A 22133-nucleotide genomic window follows, 5' to 3' on the forward strand; every position below is an offset into this window, starting at 1 on the left:
AAGCCAAACCATCTATGCTGCTCCTTCACTGGAAATAGCTTGGCAGGAAGTGGCAATTTTTTTGTCAGAGAAAATTAATAGCTACATGTTTGTGAAGCCATGGTTACAGAAATGAGGTGTCGTGAACTGCCCTGACATACAGTGCATTTCAAAACAACTTTTTAGACAGTGCACTGCATCAAACAAACGACAACACTTCACAATACCTACATTCTCTAAAGCATTTGCAACATATTCATTCATCAGTATTGTGCATTTTAATATTAAGATTTTCATAGTCCATATCTATATTTGTCATATATATATATATATTTGTCATATATATATATATATATATATATATATGTCATATATATATATATATATATATTTGTCATATATATATATATATATATATATATATATATATATATATATATATATATATATATATATATATATATATATATATATATATATTCTATATTGGTTCTGTATACAATGTATACACATGGATCCTGTGTGTAAACTGTATATCCACCGTTTTTCTGAACATAGAAGTCTCGCCCGACTCATAGCGGAATTATCATGTACATTTCAGGTCTCCAGTGTTTCTAGTCAATTAGCGGATTTTCCAAACTGATAAAGTAACGTTAAACCTATGAAAATGGTTATTAAAAGTGCATGGCTTCAAAGTGCCATCACTTTACGGTGTCACAATGACCGTCTTTTGCCTCACCCATCAAAGTTTAATGAGTGCGTATATGACATGAAGCTGCCCGAAGTTAGCTACATTGAAAACAGATGGGTGTTAATATCCTACATCCTGAAACGATAAGATCACTCATTTACCTTTGGGTTTGTATGGGTAGTATTTTAACTTAAGTGCTGCAAGGCAGGCTCCTTTTCTCTTGTCAGTCTTTGGCATAAAATGCAAGGCATACGGTGCCATATACAGACATTCTTCTCAGATTTGTTGGTGCTAAAACGCGTACTTTCCAGGAATTTCTTCAGTTTATTGCTGTTGTTGTGGCAGCCAACAACAGCACAGTTTAACCCTGTGCTGATTTTAATTTTTAGTAATGTTCAAAAAGATTCTGTTTAATTAATTCAGTCGCTCTTTTTGACCTATTTTAACAATGGCTTCCTATGGAGACCGGAACAGGACCGTATACAAACGGAAGTTGGAATCCATTATGGCGGAGCTCATCTTTGCTCAGGAAAAATGTGGATGTAAAAAGGTTAAATGTATTTTATCCAGCAAGATTTCTTCCTGACAAAATTTTAAAGGCCAGCCTTTGGGATAAATGGGTGTAGGACTTATATTGCATAGATAGTTTGGACTTTTTTAAATAAATCATTTAATTATAAATTATTTACTCTTTGTATATGCATTTTCATATATTAATAATGTATGAACAAATGCTTGATTATTAAGAAAATATTAACTCAAAATTGCAAATCCTCTACAAACAGGTGTAGTATAAAGTGTTATGTAATATCAGAGTGTAATGTTGTATATGACTGGCTAGAAAAATTCATTTACAATTATGAATGCATGTTTGATATTATAAACCAATTGAGAATAAACATTTACTGAAAACAATCAATTTTGTCAACAAAGTGAAACGAACTGCTGTTGTTCTTATAGACAATTACTCAATCAGTTTTATATCTTATCTATAACTTTGCAATAAGTACTGTGATATTGTAGTTGTATATATTTTTCTTCTTACACCATAAAATTCAGACAGACGGACTTTATTGACCCCGAAAGGGAAATACAGGAAGTTAAATATAAATTGACACATTTGTATGACATACAACAACAACAAAGACAAAACACAAGGGAGCTGCTGTCATAGACAGATGCTTGCGGCAGAACCAGAGGAATACAACTAGATGAGTGGAACACGTTCATTTCATGAAAACATTCTCCATTTTGTGTGTCTGAATGGAGTAGTAGGGTTATATGTACAAAGGAAGACTCCTGCCTAACATGCTGATCTAATGTTCTCTAATGTGCTCAGGTCAACAGTATATGTGGTTTTCAGTGTCATTTAGAGCTGTGCTACAAAAGAGCTCTATTCATGCACAAAAGACTGATGTCTTTCAGTGCATCTAAAAATCAGACTGCTGAGCTAGTAGCCAATTATGCCACATACATTAAGGTTTCTGCACAACATTTAGCAAGACCCAATATCATTCAAGTTACTTATAATAGAAGTTTCTAATGTCCCTTGAAAATTGCAGTAAGTATTAAGTTAAATAAGCAAGTTTTTGTTGTTTTAAATTTAAAAACACTTCTTCTGGCAAGCTTTGGCTTTTGAAAAGACAAAGCAGAGATGTAGATCGTGAACATATATCAGCAGTTACAGCCCAAACGTAATCCTTAACACTCCACCATATTTTCCACTGATCACAAATACTGTTAAGTTGCTTAAATACCCAAGGGCTGTATGTGTTGTCAAAGGCACAAAAATTGGAATAAACGATTAGGTGCGATCAGCGGTGTGTATACAGGAGTAATAAAGTTTGAGGAGAGATCCTCTCTGTTTAAATAAAGTAATAAATTGGTATTCAGGCACCAGGGTTTTCATAATTTATCTGCCGTGTGAGAGCGGCTGATCATGTTGACTTAACATTTTGTCTGACATTTGGGTCTGACGAGCCCAGCCATTAACTCTCTCAACATGCTACAAGAGACTCTCAAAGGGAGGAGAGACTGGAAATATATACACTCACGCAGATGCACGTACACAAATAAAAGTCGAAATTCACACCGCAGCAATTGGACAAATTTGGAGTGCATTTCCACTGATGCTTAAACACTAACTCAAACAGAACTGGGTCGAGAAGAACGAGATGTCCAAAGACTCCAGCAACCAGCCACAAGAAGGACGACACACTCAAATTGACTCATGCATTATCTGTAGAACTGAAATGAGTGCATTCACTCCCGAGGTCAAAACACTGACAATCAAATAAATGAAAATAAACATTTTCATTAAATATACTTCAAGTACAGGCTTGTTGGCTGCATATGGCATTATTTCAATGGGTGATAGTGAAAATTATTTGTAGCTGCAGATATAAACAAAGAGTGATAAACAAAAAAAAGCCCATAATGACTGTCAAACTGTAATAGAGTTTCAACACATACCCAGAGTGCTTTATTTTAAAAACAACTGGGTATTTCAGATCTAGTTTGCAAAGGTTCCTGTGAAACCTTTCCCTTGTGTACCTCTTGTCATCTGTCAGGAAGCACAGACAGACATGGGACAAATTCACATGAATCTGTTTTCCCTATAAGTAATTATGATGGATCAAGGGAATACAAACCCCTATGATGTCAGATTCCTTTTGTTTTTCCCTTTCATTCTTTGCCCTTTCTTTTGTGCATTAAAGATCAAATGTGAAATCCTGAGTGTTAAATGTTAAAACAGTGACTGAAAAAGGGAATCAGTGCTGCAGTCTAGTATTCTGTTCCAGTTTATAAATTAAATTTGCTGAATTCCTGACACCAATGATAAATAATCAAACGGCACTGCAAAACAACTGTTTTAAAATTCCAAAAGGTAGCAAAGTCATAATTAAAAGGCATGGTCAGTACAGTGCTGTATTGGCAAGCATTGTGCAGCATTCATTATTGAATTAAGAGTGCTTTTTAAATTTCTATTTTGCAATCAGGATGCAGAATTGCAATTTAAATTAAAATTGGAGGGGGGGTCAAAGAAAGTATAACTTGCCATGTTGACTTTAAAAAATCCTTGTTCATGCCTCAAAGTTTGAAAGTTTTATAAGCCTCTATCTGGTTGAAATTTCATCTATATTGTTTTTAAATAACCTGCACTACCATTCTAAAGTTTAAGGTTGGTAAGATTTTTCTAAATGGTTTTGAAAGAAGTCCAAGGCTGCATTCATTTGATCAAAAATACAGTAACAACAGTAATAATGTGAAATGTTATTACAATTTAAAATTTTAAAATGGATTTAATTTCTGTAATTGATGAAAGCTTACATTTTCAGTAGACATTATTCCAGTCATTCTAACATGTTGATATGGTACTCAAGAAAAATGTCTTATTACTATGTTGAAAACATTTGAGCTGCTTGGAGTTTTTGGGGAAACTGAATAATTTTTTTTCAGGATACCATGATGAACAGAATGTTCAAAGAACAGAAATGTATTTTAAATATACATTTTTGCAACAATGTCTTTAACTTTCACTTCAATTTTATGCATCCCTTCTCATTGGCCCCAAACATTTTAACAGTAGTGTATACATTCCTATATATTCAAAAATAAATTAATGGAGTAAATTACCAGAGTATTATTAAGTAAATTCCACTACCTGTAATTCCAATTCAAAATCCACTTCAAATTCCTGTGGGTGGGACCAATACAATTAAAATGTCCACTCATGAATTAAAAGGGAGTCAATTTATCAATTCTGGATTTTGTTCAATCCTAGTATTGGTCAACAGCTTAAAATTATATAACATGATCCACAAAGGAAGATTCATCCCTACTGTTTCACTCATCCAAACAAACAAACAAACAAACAAACGTAAAAATCAAAAAAGTTCAGTTAAAGGCAAAAAGACAAACAAAATGGATGTCATCACATTGCGCCCATTTAAACTAAAACAATACAGTATGTTTACCAAATAACAGTGAGTCTATATTCAGTAAAAGCTAGAAATGTTGTATTTTTGTTTGAGTTCTTGATTTTGCATGTGTAATTGTATGTGTGCACACACATTTCTTATGTGAACTGTGTGTAAAATAGGTGTTTAAACCTTGAAAATAACTAATGCTGCAATCAAGGTCATGGCACTATGAGAGGATTCTTCCCCAATGTGTCAGGAGATCATCGGAATAGCAACTAGAATGCAGTAGTGGAACGAGTGGTGTGTGCGTGCACGTGTGTGTTTGTGTGTACCTGCCACTCTGGCTAGCTGGGCTGTGCTGATGTTTCGAGCATTGGGGCGCACTCGAAAGGTTACTGCTGGACCCAGAACCCTGCCAGACAGAGGAGAGAGAGAGAGAGAGAGAGAGAGCGAGAATGAGACAATAAGGAGAAAACAAGAAAGAAGAGAGATTAACAGAATGTCAGTATGCAGTTAGTGTGAGGAACAAAACTGTTGCAGCTGTGAGTCATCAACATAATCTTTTATAATTTAAAAAATACATTTTTGTAGATGCAACTGCAGTAGCACAACTCCACAGTTAAAACATCAGATCATTGGGGAATATTGCGTTTTGGTTCATTTTCTTATGACAGATCTGTGCCGTTAGATTCCCTTTCTGCTTTTGACATAAATTGACAAGTTTTTCCTCCATGAAATAAATCCTCACGGGAAACCTGATGTTCTTAGAGTTGTCGAAAATGTTTAGTAGATCAACTCCATTCAGCAAACAGGTCCAAATGGAAAAAGTAAAAGAAGTCATTCTTTAAAAAATGCTCACATTGTATATGAATCTCTTTGCATTTGAATTGGTGATCCAGAAATGTTGTGCAAAAGCATTTCGTACAAATGGCATTTGTGATTGAGCCAAACACCTGTCTGGGTGCAATCCCAGCAGAACTCCTCATTCATTCATCTATTTTAACACAGAATCCTGTGAAGTATATTTCATGGTGAATTGTTCCTTTAAAGGAAATGGAAATGATTTTTAAAAATGCTAAATATATTCAAAACTGACACAGTTAAAACAAACCGTCACACATCTCCACAAGATTAAAAAACACAGACTCAGGCAAAGGAAGAGAAGGATCTGCTAACTGGCACACCACCATGACATCAACACAGACCTGTAGATGAGCTACTGTTCATCTCAACATATCTGTTTATCTATTTAAGATGACTAAAGCAGTGAATAGGAAGGTTAGTTCATAAACATGCAGTTGTCCAATAAGGGATCTTCCCAGTTAATGATTCTGAGGCAGATGCATTTATCTGGAATGCAGCTCTGAAGCTGCTCCCACTGCGGACCAGGGTGAGGTGAGGGTCACAAATAGAGTAAGAAAAAAATGCGATAGAAAAAGAGAAGAGGGGAGAAAAAGAAAGAGAGGTAGGGGACAGGAGGAATGGATCTGTCACCAGAACAAAATCCCATTCACACGTCAGCAGGTGGCCAAAGGCAGCCTCTCATCCTCAGCAGAATTAACACACACAGACACCCAGATATCTGCTGGAAAATAATAGTGCTTCTGGTTTCTCGTGTTTTCTTTTATTCTTGTTATGTTTTAAATTATTGCAAACCATGGCTCAATATTAAAGATGTATGTATATATATAGGAAGGTTAAATATATATATATATATATATATATATATATATATATATATATATATATATATATATATATATATATATATATAAGATATGACAAACATAGTAATGCAAAATCTTAAATTAGTTTTAAGATTAACTTGTTTTTTGTTTGATCTAAGAATTAGATATATTATATAATGTAAGATTTTGATATTATAATGTAATGTGGTAATGGTAATGTTATTATTTGCAGTTAGGCATGTGATAGGTCTTCTGTTTTGTTGAGTCTGTAAAGTGACAAAAACACCTTGTACTTTTTTTTTTTTTTTTTGCCTACCAGTGTCCTCATACATGCACTTTACCTTTTCAATATATACAAAAACATAATTCACCCTTACAAATATACACATGCACCCTAGGAACATTATCACTCCACTTGTATTTACTTTCCCTAAACCAATTTCTCCCCATATTTTGCATTCTCCTGTATACCTGAGCACACACCTCTGTTTGGGTTCTTTTCCCAGAGAATCTGGAAATTTCTGGATGAAAACACTGGCTGTTAGAGCTAAATAAACACAATGGCCCAGTTATAACACCATCGGTGCTGATAAGCTATCAGTAAAATGCCACCAACGTCCAGTACACAGAGGGAGGGAAGCCATAACATAATGATACTGCTTCTGTTCGGCTCCTTTTGCACTGTGGGGGAGAGTGTGGGATGGAGATGATAGGTAGACTGTGTGTGTGGGGTGTGGGGGGTGGTTGCAAAAGAATACATAAACGAGTGAGAGAAAAGAAGAGAGGTAGAATTAGTGTAAATGAACGTTTTTCTGTTAGTGTTTCAATGTGTATAAGAGAACAAGAACATCTGATTGCAGATCCACGACTCTTTCTATGTGTTTTTCTGTGCCCCCTACTGTCTGCACACAGTACAGCCCTTACGTCATGTCTGGAGTTCAGAGAGGTGCTACACTGACTCTTTATGTAACTGCAACACAGCGCAAAGCCCAAACATGGCAGCACCATGTTTGGGTAAACGAACATTTGGTGAGTGTGTGCTGAATTTTCATGATCTTTAACTGTATTTGATCATACAAAATGCATCTTGCTTCTCCACAGGGTAGTCTGCTTGTGCACTGCGGTTTTCTGCCCGTCTTATCTTTAGTCCAAAATAATACAGATATTATGACATAATATTTTATATAAAAGTGCGCATCATCCAGTACACCTTTCCATCATTTCTGAGAAAAGATAAAAAGCATGAGCTGACAAAAGATACATTAGCAGGTACCTGTATAAATAGATATAAGCCACTATTCAAGAGAGGAAATTGATCTAACTCAGAGACACAGCTCACTTGGACAGTGCTCAGCAACACAAAAATATTTCACTATTTTTTCGCCCCCCTTTTTTAGTGAGGCCTGTAAGGCATGTCTTTAGCAAAATCTTTATGTATGTATTTATTCTCACAGTTACTAATAGACAAACAGAAGAACTCAATGAGTTCCTTGACTAATATACAGGTGCTGGTCATATAATTAGAATATCGTGAAAAAGTTCATTTTTTTATTGTAAATTATTTTTAAAAATGAAACTTTCATTTATTCTAGATTCCCTACATGTAAAGTAAAACATTTCAAAAGTTTTTTTTTTTTTTTAATTTGTTGATTAGAGCGTACAGCTCATGAAAGTCCAAAATCCAGTATCTCAAAATTTTAGAATATTTACATTTGAGTTTCATTAAATGACCATCCCTACAGTATAAATTCCGGGTATCTCTTGTTCTTTGAAACCACACTAATGGGGAAGACTGCTGACTTGGCAATGGTCCAGGAGACAATCATTGACACCCTCCACAAAGAGAGTAAGTGACAGAAGGTCATTACTGAATGGGGTGGCTGTTTACAGAGTGATGTATCAAAGCATATTAAATGCAAAGTTGACTGGAAGGAAGAAATTGGGTAGGCAAAGGTGCACAAGCAACAGGGATGACCACAAGCTTGAGAATACTGTCAAGTAAAGTCGATTCAAACACTTGGGAGAGCTTCACAATGAGTCAAATGAAGCCGGAGTCAGCGCATCAAGAGTCACCACACTCGGACATCTTCAGGAAAAGGACTACCAAGCCACTTCTGAAACAGAAACAACGTCAGAAGCATCGTACCTGGGCTAAGGAGAAAAAGAACTGGACAGTGAACAGCGAAAGTCCTCTTTTCAGATAAAAGTAAATTTTGCATTTCATGTTGAAATCATGGTCCCAGAGTTTGAAGGAAGACTGGAGAGGCACAGAATCCAAGCTGCTTGAAGTCTAGTGTTTCTGAAGTCAGTAATGATTTGGGGGGCCGTGACGTCTGCTGGTGTTGGTCTATTGTGTTTTATCAAGTGCAAAGTCAATGCAGCCATCTTCCAGGAGATTTTGGAGCACTTTATGCTTCCATCTGCTGACAAGCTTTATGGAGATGCTGATTTCCTTTTCCAGCAGGACTTTAGCACCTGCCCACAGTGCAAAAACCACTTCCAAGTGGTTTGCTGACCATGATATTACTGTGCTTTATTGGCCAGCCAACATGCCTGACCTGAATCTATGGGATATTTTCAAGAGAAAGATGAGAAACAGTCGATCCAACAATATACAGATGATCTGAAGGCTCAATAGTGCCTCAGCAGTGCCACAGGCTGATCACTTCCATGCCACACTTCACTGATGCTGTAATTTGTGCTAGGAGCAAGTCATTTGCTGTAATATGTACTGCCGACCAAGTATTGAGTGTACAAATGAACATACTTTAAAGAACTTGAACTTTTCTCTTTTGCAAATCCTTAGGAAATATTCTAATATTTTGAGATACTGGATTTTGGACTTTCATGAGCTGTACGCTCTAATCATCAAAATTTAAAATAAAAACTTTTTAAATGTTTTACTTTACATGTAGGGAATCTAGAATATATGAAAGTTTCATTTTTAAAAATAATTTACAATAAAAAAATTAACTTTTTGATGACATTCTAATTATATGACCAGCACCTGTATATATATAAAATAAATAAATACATTTGCAAATAAAATTATATACACTACCATTGAGTTTGGGGTCGGTAAGATTTTGTTTTTTTTCATTGTTTTAAAAATTTGTAACATTATAAATATCTTTACTGTCATTTTTGCTCAATTTAATGCATCCTTGTTGAATAAATGTATTCATTTCTCTCAACCGTAGGGCAACTATAATCCACAAATCACTACATTTGTGTGTGTGTACATATTATGTAAGCTAAACCTAAAAATATTTAATTTGTGGACATCTGAGACACCCTCATTTATAAAAACGCTAAAAAAATAAAATTATGTTTTCAGTCAGGGTTGGAACATGGATTTGGGTTATAATTCAATTAACTGTACATAAAACAATTGAAGCCAAGTAAATCTGTGTATATGTGAGAGAGAGAGAGAGAGAGAGAGAGAGAGAGAACGCAAGCAAGAAATTAGTAATTGCATTAATATTTGTATTTCATTTATCCTCGTACATAAAGCTCCATTTATTAAGTGTGTTAGTGAAATGTAACCACAACAAGTTCCTCAATAAAATACAAAAGTGGCAGAAAGCATTTGTTGCTTTCCAAACAATTAAGCAGAAAGCTGCCTTTAATCTGTGCACTCAGAGAACATTGGTTATCATCAGAAATGTATTGTAATTGAACTGAAGTTTACCACTGCAGGCAGGTCAGAATAACACACACCTACACATACAGAGATGCATTCTCTCTCATTCTCTCTCTCTGAAACATTTATATAAAGTTTGAACTTATATGCACAGAATTCAGAACACACTCATAATCACTAAGCTATCACTTGAAAATAAGTACTTAGCCCAAACTATACTGCGAAATGGAAAAACAAAACAAAACCACAGGTTGAGTGTTCCATTAGTGCCATTAGTGTGTCCACCAGCATGAGACTGTCTTCAACAAGTACGTTTTTGTGAGTGTGTGTCTGTGTGTATACTTACGAGAGTTGTAGAAAATCTGTTACATGAAGGCTAACTCTCTCAGCTAAGTGCTCCATGAGTTTCAGCCCCTGATCAGTGGACAGGGAACTAGGACAGAAAAGACAAAAAGGAGAAGAGAAATAAACAAAGAATAATTACATAGATTTGTACATTTTCACAAGAAAATGTGCTGCTACAAAGCTACGGTCTTGTGGGTGGTTGCCAGGGCATTTACAAAAATGTTCTGTGTAATCGCCATGCAGTAGCTACTGTAGGTGGTTGCTTACTGGCAGAAACTCAAAAAAGCCTTTTCTTAAGGCTCTGATATTCAGGACTGATTCAGGTCTCTGCTTCACTCTAAGTCTATAAGATGTTTTTCTCCCCTTTTATTGTCTGTCAGGCTTTTGAAATCAAAAGTCCAATCTTTTAAAACAGTAATAGTACAGTAATAGCTGCTCGATTTGAGGTATGATTCATGTCCATAGTAATACTATTATAGTATTATAGTAACTATTATTTAGGACTACAACAGAGGTTCTCAAACCTTGAGATTGCAGAAATTAATACAAAGCACTAAATATGAATATAAACATTTAACTACACAGATCTGGGTGCTGCTGGATGGATACCATAAACAACACAATATTGAAACAGTGAACACAGCACATAGGAGGAATACAGAGAGCAGAGAGTGCATAAAAACACATAGGGAATAGGACACAGGTGGCTTGCATGCTTTGATAAATCACCTGTATTTTCCAGCAATGAGGCAAACAATAAGGTGTAAATGGAATCTCTGTGAAGTGTGATGTCTTTATGATATGGCCATGCCAGCCCGAGTTAAAAACGCACACACTCGCTCACACATCAGAACACGTGCAAACACACACCAAGCGACTTGCACACAAGCTTAAAGAATAAGCATCCAAATGGAAGTGTATTGACACACATGAAAAAGAAAGTGCTAGATTAGTATTAGAACATGCTAGAGTACAACTGCATTCCTGATGCCTTTTCACACCTAAAACTCCCTTCCAATACACACTTTTAAATCTCCTTTTTGAGAATATGCATTTCAGGTACTCCAAGTTAAATGGAACTGCAATAAGTAAGCCAAAAACCTGGAGTGTCAGTGAGATAAATCAAGTTATTGGAGATGCAGAGGCTGTGGATACCATCATCTTTCTCTTTGAGGGATGTACTGTGCACAACACACACACACACACACACACAATTTACACACTGAGACCAATATACATGAAGAGGACAGCTGAGGGAAACCAAATAAATTGCAGTAAGGAATGCAGTAACAAACTGAGCATGGACACTGAATCATAAGAGAAAATGTGACTGTGAGAGTGAAAGGCTCCATTCTGCATAGAAATTACAGTTTAACTTATTTTAAGCAACACAAAATGTAGCCTAAATATATGCAGAAACTCTAGTAACAACTGCCAAAGATCATGATTTAAATTATAATTTATCTATAATGATATCTATCTTTAAATATTTTATATAACAATCGGTTTTTATGCAATTTATACAATACAACAAAAGTAAAAATATTTTTAATAATACAGAAGGAATAAATATGTGAGAAAAAAGTTGTTTCAGGTTGTTTCAGGGGTGGGACATTTTAGGGCTTAGCACAGACATTTGTGAATGCACAGACTCTGATGAAATACTGGAATAGGATACACTGCAAAATAATTTTGAAAAATAAATTAAATGTTACATCAGTGATTTTGTAAAACTTTAAAAATGACTGAAGCAAAAAAAAATAAATAAATAAATAAATAAATATTTATATATATATATATATATATATACACAGTGGCATGTGAAAGTTTGGGAACCCCTTGCAGAATCTGTGAAAATGTGAATAATTTTATCAAAATAAGAGAGATCATACAAAATGCATGTTATTTGTTATTTAGTACTGTCCTGAGTAAGATATTTTACAAAAAAATATGTTTATATATAGTCCACAAGACAAAAAAATAGCTGAATTTATTAAAATGACCCCGTTAAAAAGTTTGTGAATCACTGATTCTTAATACTGTGTGTGGTTACCTGGATGATCTACGACTGTTTTTTTGTTTTGTGATGGTTGTTCATGAGTCTCTTGTTTGTCCTGAGCAGTTAAACTGAGCTCTGTTCTTCAGAAAAATCCTCCAGGTCCTGCAGATTCTTCGGTTTTCCAGAATCTTTTGCGTATTTGAACCCTTTCCAGCAGTGACTGAATGATTTTGAGATCTGTGTTTTCACACTTAAGACAACTGAGGGACTCAAACACAACTATTAAAAAAGGTTCAAACATTCACTGATGCTCCAGAAGGAAACATGATGCATTAAGAGCCGGGGGGGGGATTTGTTTTTTTAACAAAATAAGAAAAAATTGGACATCTTTATCCTGTTTTCACCCCCGGCTCTTAATGCATTGTGTTTCTTTCTGGTGCATCAGTGTGCTTTAACTAATAATAAATTCAGCTATTTTTTTGTCTTGTAGGCTATATATAAACATATTTTTTGTAAAACATCTTACTCAGGACAGTACTAAATAAAAAAATAACATGCATTTTGTATGATCTCTTATTTTGATAAAATGATTCATATTTTCACAGATTCTGCAAGGGGTTCCCAAACTTTCGCATGCCACTATATATATATCTCAGGCACAAAAAATCTCTCAACTAATGCTGTAAACAATAATGTGCTTTAACTAGTAATGAAGCCAAAGAGATGATCAGTTCATGTGCCGCTTGAACTGAGGTGCTACAGTGACCTGTCACATTATAGAGCACCAAAGTTATTTATTGTTTTAATTTCATAATAAAATGGACAGAATTTGAAATCCGAGACTTAGTTTCATATAAGAAGTAACAAAGGACAAAGATTATTGTGATTTATTGGATGGGAGGCGTGATACAACTGAATAACTGTTCATCAACTGAAAACAGCATAGACTAAAAGATTGATTCTTGGGGTTGTAAGACTATATCACTTCAAAAATAAAGAATCAATTAAAATTGAGAAATCAATATTTTTTACCTAGCCTAATTTCAAATAAATGCTTTCTATTCATCAAAGAATCGTGAAATAAATATATATCATGGTTTCCACAAAAATATCAAGCAGCACAACTGTTTTCAACATTGATAATAATTATGTTATTATCTATGTTTTTTGAGCACCAAATCATGTGACACTGAAGACTGGAGTAATGGCTGCTGAAAAATCAGCTTTGCTATCACAGGAATAAATTACATTTTAAAATATATTAAAACAGAATACATTTATATTAAATGGTAATAATATTACACAATATTAGGGTTTTACTGTATTTTTGATCAAATAAACGCAGTCTTGATGAGCAGATGAGACTATTTCAAAAGAATACTTTAGACCCATGTGTCCTACATGAGTGCAAACATCTTGTTACTCAAGATAGCTATGAAAGTGTTTCTATTCTTACTTACTCTTCAGTAATAATATATCCAAAGTCACCGTCATGTGGACTTGAATATGCTGAAATATCCACCTCTACTCTCACACCCTTCTTTTCCACCTCCTCTTTCTCCATGGAATTTTTTTGTGGCACTTTTCCTGGTTGAACCTCTGGTTTTACTTCCGGAGAGGCTTCAGTACCGTGCATCCACTGCTCTACCTCAGCGTCCACCATTGGCTCTATAGCCAAAGTGTCAGGTTCCATTTTCTTCCTCATCAGGTCCAGGTCTGTTTGCGTTGTCCGGCTCTGGACGTTCTCCAAACTAGCTCTCAATGGGCTTCCAGCATTTGGCTGGTTGATGTACCCCAGAAAAGGCTCTTCTGCTTGGGGAGGACGAGCAGGTCCATGGCCAGAGTTATGATCCAGGAATTCAAGCAGCTGGCTGATAAAACCTTTGTCCTGGAAATAGAAAATTACTCAGGGAATTCTATTGACTTCATCACTGAGATATATCATAGTCAGATGGACCTATTCATATCAACACATTACCTTGTCATCAGATTTAAGGCCATTTTTTTCCGTTTGAGTTTCTGTGAACAGAATGTAAAATTATGGAAAAGATCATGGCTCTTTATTGATCAAAATTTTCAAAATTTAAGGGCTGTAACTGGGCTGTAACGTGTAACAAGGACCTAATCAAATATTTGTCTTTGTTAAAGGGGTTACTACCTTTATGTGTGGTGATGTCTTCTAGTTTCTCCATCTGATGTAACTCTTCACTGGGTTCCCTCTTCACCTCCACTTCATCCTGTGTGGCTTCTCTACCTTTGACCCCTTCCACTCCATCCACCACCTGCAAGGCCTGGGTAATGACCTTGGAGAGCTGGTCCAGGTCCTTTGGGGTTAAAGTATCCACATTGACGCTCTGACGGCCGAGCTGGTTAACCACTCTGTCAATGAACTTCTCTGATAGAACACAAAGGCAAAGATAGAAAAACAGACTGATAAAGTTTTTTTGCAAGTGTACAAGAACCACCCTGCTCTAATTTGTATAACCCCCTATTCAGTTAAAAAAGATTAAAAGTAAGCCCATCACAAACCTGTCAGTTTTTGCATGCAGTCCAATAAATGCCCCTAATAGGGCAATTGTACACCACATTTTTCCTATGTTAAATTCATCCGACATGCAACATATTTGGAGCCAGACTGTTTCCCATCTCTACCTCAGTCTCTTTCTGATTAAGCTAAATGTATAATGTAATAATTGTGCATTTTTAAGTTTCTGGAAAGAAATTGTAATGACATCACTGTTACTTCAGTCACTTCAGACGGATCCTGAATATGGATAATTATAATGCAAAAACTCATCCCAGCCAACATAACGTAAAATGACTGTTTCTCCTTATTAACATAAAATGACTTTGATTGAACATAATGTGAGAATTAAATTTCCTTGTTCACTTTTCCTGGCTTCTTTTTTAAATATAAATGTAAATATACACATTTATATAAATATACATATATACACATACAGGTACATATATGTATATAGAAGAAGCTCACCATCTACTGAACTAAGGGCCTCCTTGTAAGCAGGGCTGCTTGCTGAAGATTTGAAAAACATATTTTCGATTTGGGGCTTTGGAGGTTGCTTGGAAGCTCCTGGCAGTTTTTCTATTTTGGTAGCAGGAGTTCGCTGAAGGCTGAAGTAACGCAGCTTTCCCTGTGTTTGACCTTTACCGGGATCTTGTGCTCTCATGGGCCCAGCTTGATACTGCTGATGCTCAGCAAGCGGGACTTCAGTACGATCCTGTTCAAAACCAATGAAGAATGATTGACCTGGGGGAGGCTGTTCCACAATGGCCTGGAGATCAGTTCGGCCTTGTAGGAAGGAGACGTGGGGTGAAGGAGGCTTCTCTTTGAGCTGCATAAAACTCTTATGATTATGGGGTCCATCTCCCTTATACTGAGAGAGAAGAATTAAAAAAAACAAAAACAAAAAACAGAAATATTCCTCTTTCAAAAATGATAATATGCATATGGTACCAGTTTGTTAAGGAAATGTTTTTGTAAAAAAAATCATTATCAAAGACTGATCAAAGATAATAATGGTTTAAAGTGCAAAGAAATACAATGCATGAGTATTAGCCTCCCTCTTTTTTCTCTGCATATTGTTCTGCTCTATTTGAGAGATTAGAATAGAAGGCCAAACTGACTTTAGAACAGCAGGGTGGGCTTCGATGAACAAACCACCACATACACACGCTGGCTCCAAAAGCACTGCAGGGTACTAATGTTCAATAGTGCAGTGAACTTTTCAACTCGCACAACTGCTAACTTCAAGAACAACTGTTTGGTGATGTGGGTACCAAGCAGGTTCTTGTACTCCTGTAGATGTCCCCAGTAGCTATGTGCTTGTCTGACAGTTGTCTAATGAAGTGCAGAGCACTCTGTTATATAGAAGTGCATTACAATATTGTTTTGCATTTATAAACCGCCATATTTTGTACAAAACAACATCTTATCTATGTATGCATGGTAGTTTATGCCCAATTGTGTACAGTGCCAAGATGAAGTTAAGACCTTTCAGAAATCAGTTCACTTTTAAGGAGAGATGCCATATAGTCAATCTGTATCCGTAGATTTCAAGTGATATGTGAGTATACAGCTCTATTCATATCTATTGCTGTTAGAAATTTACCTTCCAAAGCACTTGCTGCCCTTGAGGACTCTGTTTGAAGGAGGCAACATCAGAAGGCAGGAAACCTTGAAGGTACCTTTGCAGTGTCCTGCTCAGTTCTTCTTTCTGAGCCTTTAGCTTCCTGTTCCCATTGGGAATGTTTAAAATACAATTCCAAGTTTAAAAATAAACAGATTTTAGTAGATAAAATGTGCCTAGAATACAAACCTGTCCATATCGGATTATCACTTTACTATAAGGTTCAATTTTCCAACATTAAAGTGCATTAGCTATTAATGAACAATACGTTTACAGTATTTTTTAATCTTGATTAATCTTCGTTTGTACATATACTATTACATTTTAACATTTAAAGTTTTATAAATCAACATTAATTAATGAATTCTGAATGAACATGAATTAATAAAACACAACAACAACAAAAGTTTCCATAAACACATTACTGTCACAGACACTTAACACAACAGAGGATTTAAGAGCTCACCTGGAATTGCCATTGAAATGAGAAAAGGTGTTTGTAAATCCTCCAAGAGGAACCTTGGGTAGTTGTGAGAGCTCTTTGGAGATTACCTCCTGTGTTGTGTCATCCTGCCAAGTATATCCTATAATAAAAGGGTCAGACAGAACCATAAAGCAGCATATACATAAACTAACTGGATTCTTTTTTACATATACATTATATATATATATATATATATATATATATATATATATATATATATATATATATATATATATATATATATATATATAAATCTTAAAATATTTTGTCACAGATTCAAGGTCTAAAAAGGGTTTATACACACAGTACTGTGCAAAAGTCTTACGCACATTAGTATTTTCACCTCATATAATTGTTTTAAGCCAGTTATTTATATCTTTTGCTGTAGTGTGTCAGTAGGAAATATCCATTTACATTTCCAATTAATTGTATTAATCCAGTGAGATTTTTGTATGCATTTGGAGTCTGACAACAGCCGGTATGCTCCACAAAGAGATCTGGGGCCGTATTCACAAAACATTTTATCTTACCACTAAGAGTTCTCCTAAATAGCAGTAAAGAGTTTTCTCTTAAAACCTATTCACAAAGCTGCTGAGACAAACTTTTACTAAGGAATAGACTGAAGTCTTAAGCTAAGAGTAAGGGCGGGGTTGACCTCGTTGCTATGGAGTAAACACACAGTGATTGGCTGATGAGGGAGGAGTCAGCGATTTAATCATAGAAATATTGTAGAATGAGGTGTCATGTTTCCACATTAAAATAAAGGTTTTAAAATACAAATGTTGACCTATTCAAATAAATATTTTTTTAATAAAAATGTTGCCATATTGGTTTTAAAATGTAGGCTAAGTGTCACTAATTAAACTAGTATATACAGTTAATTGTCCACCTCTTGGATGTCTTCATCTCAAGGGAATGCAGAATTCAAGCGACAAATTATATTATATTATTATATATATTTTTTTTTACTCTATTCAATCATTTGTAAGTGTGAACTCATGAAAACCATTGCCACAGATAATCAGACAATATTTATTTATTTGTTAAAGTTTTTTTTTTTTTTTTGGCGTCTCATCGTAGATTCAAATCTATAAATCAAAATGTATTGCATTTATGAAGAAAAGGTTCAGCACCCAAAGCTCTATTGCTATTGCCTCAATGGTGTTCAGTGTCTTTAGGTGGATTAGGACTGTTTGTGATTTGGTCTTAGTGATTTAGGAGTCCTCTTGACTACTCCTAATGTTTCACAGATTTAGGAGCTAGTTTTAGTGCTAAAATGCTTTGTGAAATACTCTTACAGCAAAAATTTAGAACTCCAAAAATTAGGACTGACACGCCCATTATTTTTAAGATTTTCTCCTAAATCGGCAAGTTAGGAGCTACTTTTAGCCTTAAGATGTTTTGTGAATACGGCCCCTGATCTCACCATCATCGAGTCCATCTGGGATTACATGAAGAAATAGAAAAAAACTGAGACAGTCTAAATCCAGAAGAACTGTGGCAACGTCTCCCAGACGCTTGAAGAAGCCTACCTACAAAGCTACAGTGCTGAATTGGAGACATTGCCGCAGTTCTTCTGGATTTAGTCTGTCTCAGTTCTTTCTATTTCTTCATGTAATCCCAGACAGATTCAATGATGGGGAGATCAGATCTCCATGTGGAGCATACCAGCTGTTGTCAGACTCCTTGTGCATACAAAAATCTCACAGGATTATTACAATTAATGGCAAAAGGAACGTTTGGAAATATAAACTGATATTTCCTACTGACACACTACAGCAAAATATACAAATAACTGAAAATACTAACGTGCCCAAGACTTTGCACAGTACTGTGCATATATATACACACACATATATATACATACACATACATACATACATAAATATATACACACACATATATATACATACACATACATACATACATAAATATATACATACACATATATATACACATACACATACATACATACATACATACACATACATATATATATATATGTGTGTATGTATGTATGTATGTGTGTATATATATATATATATATATATATATATGTGTGTGTGTATATATATATATATATATATATATATATATGTGTGTGTGTATATATATATATTTATATATATATATATATATATATATATACACAAATATACACACACACACACATATATACATATATATATACACACACACATATATATATATATATATATATATATATATATATAAAAACACGCTTACACCTTGAATCATTGACATTTGAAAAAACATTACAAAGACCCAGAAATATTTTAAGTCACCATCATGGTTCAAGCACAGTGCTGCTTATTTTTCCTTCCAACAGAGTTTTAAATAACTTGCTGCTGATATTCAAAGTATTCACGTTAATTAGTCCATATCTTTTCTTACAGACTGAAGACAGTAATCTGAAGAATTTGTATAGGTATGCATGTATGCAGTCAGTGCACTTCATTCATTCACCTGAATTTACCATTTTAAAAAAGTGCCACATTCTGAGAAATGTTAAACTTCTGGTCAGCATCAAATCTAATTCTGCATCTCACCAAGAACGAATGACCAGGAATGAAGCAACACTGGGTCAGGCCAAGATCCATATTCTACCATCCCACCCACTGTCTTCAACTCAATAAAAATACTAACAACACTTTCTGAATTCCAGGGAGGAGAAAGACAAGAAAAACACCAAACTGATGCATCAAATCCCATCTTGTGCACAAAAACGTGTTCATTCAGCTTTTATGCAAATGCCACCCAATCAGACATACTTGAGATTGTTCACCACACTAAGGGACACAGGTATGCTGTGATTGAAAGGATGGATGGGAGGAATGCCATTAACCAGCCACAGATGCGGAGGAATGAACAAAGATCTGAAGAGTATTTCCTTAAGCCCCTAGATGTGACCTCATTAGCCTTCTACCAGCCTCCAACACTCAGTCCTGTTAATCTGTTTTCTTGGAAACCTGATGGGTGGGGTTGAAAGGGGGGGATGGGGGGCTGAACAATGTAAATCACTTATTTACATATAACACTAAAAAAGGCTGAAGACAGACTGTGGGCTTACAATGGGGGCTCAGCTCAGCTGGCTTACAGTTAAATATCATCTGCCACAATCTGTGGATTCTATACATCACCGCATAGCATGCTGGATGAAGGAGAGAGAATGTCACATTAGAGATGCTGTGCCTTTTTGAGAATTCAAGGATACATGTTTAATAATTACCAATGAAAATGTTTGCTAACTAAAGTTTTTTATTTCATCAATAACAATATGGATGAAACATAAAAAAAGTGTATAATGACAATGCTTAATTTTAATTAAAGCATACAGTTGATGAAAATGAGAAAATATAACAAAATGGTTACATGCCAACCAGAGTGTGTAAGTCTTGTTGTGAATTCACTCTATCTATAACACTAAAATGCAAACGATGAATAACTAAAGCATAAAGAGACTTTGTTATCTATTAATTTAAACCTGTATCAACATTGAAAATGTTTGAATATTTGGTTTAATTAGGTTTTAATGTCGTCAACTAACAAGTTATTTTTTCTGACTAAAAATAATTAATATGACTACAACAAGGTTTGTTGATAAGGGAAGGAGGCAGCGGGAACCAGTGGATGTTAAACGGAACTTTAATAGTAAAATAAGAAAGAAAAAGAAAGTAAAGTGGCAGCCCCCCAAGGACGACTGCCACATAAACTGAAATAAAGCACCAACATAAAGTCCAGGCTTGGTCCTCTCTCGTCCTTCACTATTGTCATTCCTCCTTTTATCCTTCCGCAGCTCCTCCGAGACGGGTGTGATGCACAGGTGATGCTCATTACCACTAGTGCCACAGGCCTAAGGCCTCACTCCGTTCCCATGGCTCTCGGTCCCACCCTGCTTGCCACAATGACATTCTAAAATTAAAGGATATTTTCATAAAAAAACAAAACAAAACAAAAAAACTCTGAGGCCAGGTTCACATATACTCCGTTTGCAGTACGCATTACAGTACGTATGTGGTGCAGAAGGAGCACAAGCACACTGTGCTTTCACATGACGTTTGCAGTGCGCAATTGATCCGCAGCTGTATGCCACAAACACAATATTTATTCATTACACAATCATTCACGTTTAAATGCATTAACCAGTTTTGCCATTTTTAAGGTTCCCAATATTATTTTGGGAGTCTCCTACATAAGGTTTACATGCAAGGTCAAAAAACACTTTCGTTTTCTCATAATATACATTTAATATCACCTCACTTCTCAAAGATTCTTAAACGATTCGGTCGAAGCAGTTCAAAGATTTAGTCTCTCTAACCCCCTCCTTTCCGTGAGCCTACTCTGCTCTGATTGGTCAGATGGCCCAGTCTGTTGTGATTGGTCTATCGTGTACAGCGCGTGTCGAAAACAAAACGCCCATTGTCATAACTGAATTACAGCTACGGAGGCTTATCAATTCTCAAGAGATTGTATACAATGTATGGACAGAAAAGATGGCATCGATATTACCTTATCAATTCGAGCCCGAGTCTGACAATGAAACATCTGAAGTAGTCGATCAACCAGAAACTCAATCGGAAGCATGACTGGAGCAGGACATTTCTCAGTGGTAAATGTCAGCCAGTGTTAATTTTTGCAGCCATTTTGTTTTAGTCCTAGTCTTTATCTTCAGACAAAAATGCTCTTTAGTTTTTGTCACATTTTAGTCACTGTCAAAGTCGACGAAGGTAACACTTTAGAATACTGATCCTTCATTAATGAATAACTACACAGGAACAAATGAGTAATGCATTATTAACACTCTAGTAACTACTATTAACTAACAAGTAACTCTGATGAATGAATTAGTAAGTAACAGTGCTCAGCTGTAGGTGGTAGTTCACTATTAACTAATCAGTAACTACTGTTTTTTTCATTCCTCCCAGAGAACTACTAAGAACTACTATATACAGGTTCGTAATTAATGTGAATAATGAATAATGTATAATTAATTCTATAGTAAAGGCTTTGGTAAACCACTAGTAATGAGTGAAGTATTACCAAATACCTAAGAAGGAATTACTAATTATTTGGATCAGTATTCTAAAGTGAAAAACATGATAACTCTCTAGTAACTACTGAAGTCACTGTAAACTTTTGAGGTTTTTGTAAAGTATTGGATAGTAATAACTCAAGAGTTACTATATAACTCTAAAGTAACTACTACTTTTTT

At 35.2% G+C, this 22133-nt stretch overlaps 1 protein-coding gene across 3 annotated transcripts in view; it reads right to left on the minus strand.

Moving 5' to 3' along the window:
- Positions 1-22133, minus strand: part of ptprn2 (protein tyrosine phosphatase receptor type N2) — a 217873-nt gene that overhangs the window by 133733 nt on the left and 62007 nt on the right. For 2 of the 3 annotated variants that reach the window (XM_048184803.1, XM_048184804.1), the window contains 8 exons: positions 16883-17000; positions 16399-16519; positions 15261-15663; positions 14427-14663; positions 14247-14287; positions 13729-14156; positions 10271-10357; positions 4926-5005 (listed from right to left, as the gene is read on the minus strand). In XM_048184803.1, the coding sequence (XP_048040760.1) occupies positions 4926-5005; positions 10271-10357; positions 13729-14156; positions 14247-14287; positions 14427-14663; positions 15261-15663; positions 16399-16519; positions 16883-17000 (1515 nt within the window). The remainder of the gene's footprint in view (positions 1-4925; positions 5006-10270; positions 10358-13728; positions 14157-14246; positions 14288-14426; positions 14664-15260; positions 15664-16398; positions 16520-16882; positions 17001-22133) is intronic. The other variant, XM_048184806.1, reaches the window with a different exon arrangement.

This window comes from Megalobrama amblycephala, linkage group LG3 (genome assembly GCF_018812025.1).
Source record: "Megalobrama amblycephala isolate DHTTF-2021 linkage group LG3, ASM1881202v1, whole genome shotgun sequence".
Classification (NCBI taxonomy): domain Eukaryota; kingdom Metazoa; phylum Chordata; class Actinopteri; order Cypriniformes; family Xenocyprididae; genus Megalobrama; species Megalobrama amblycephala.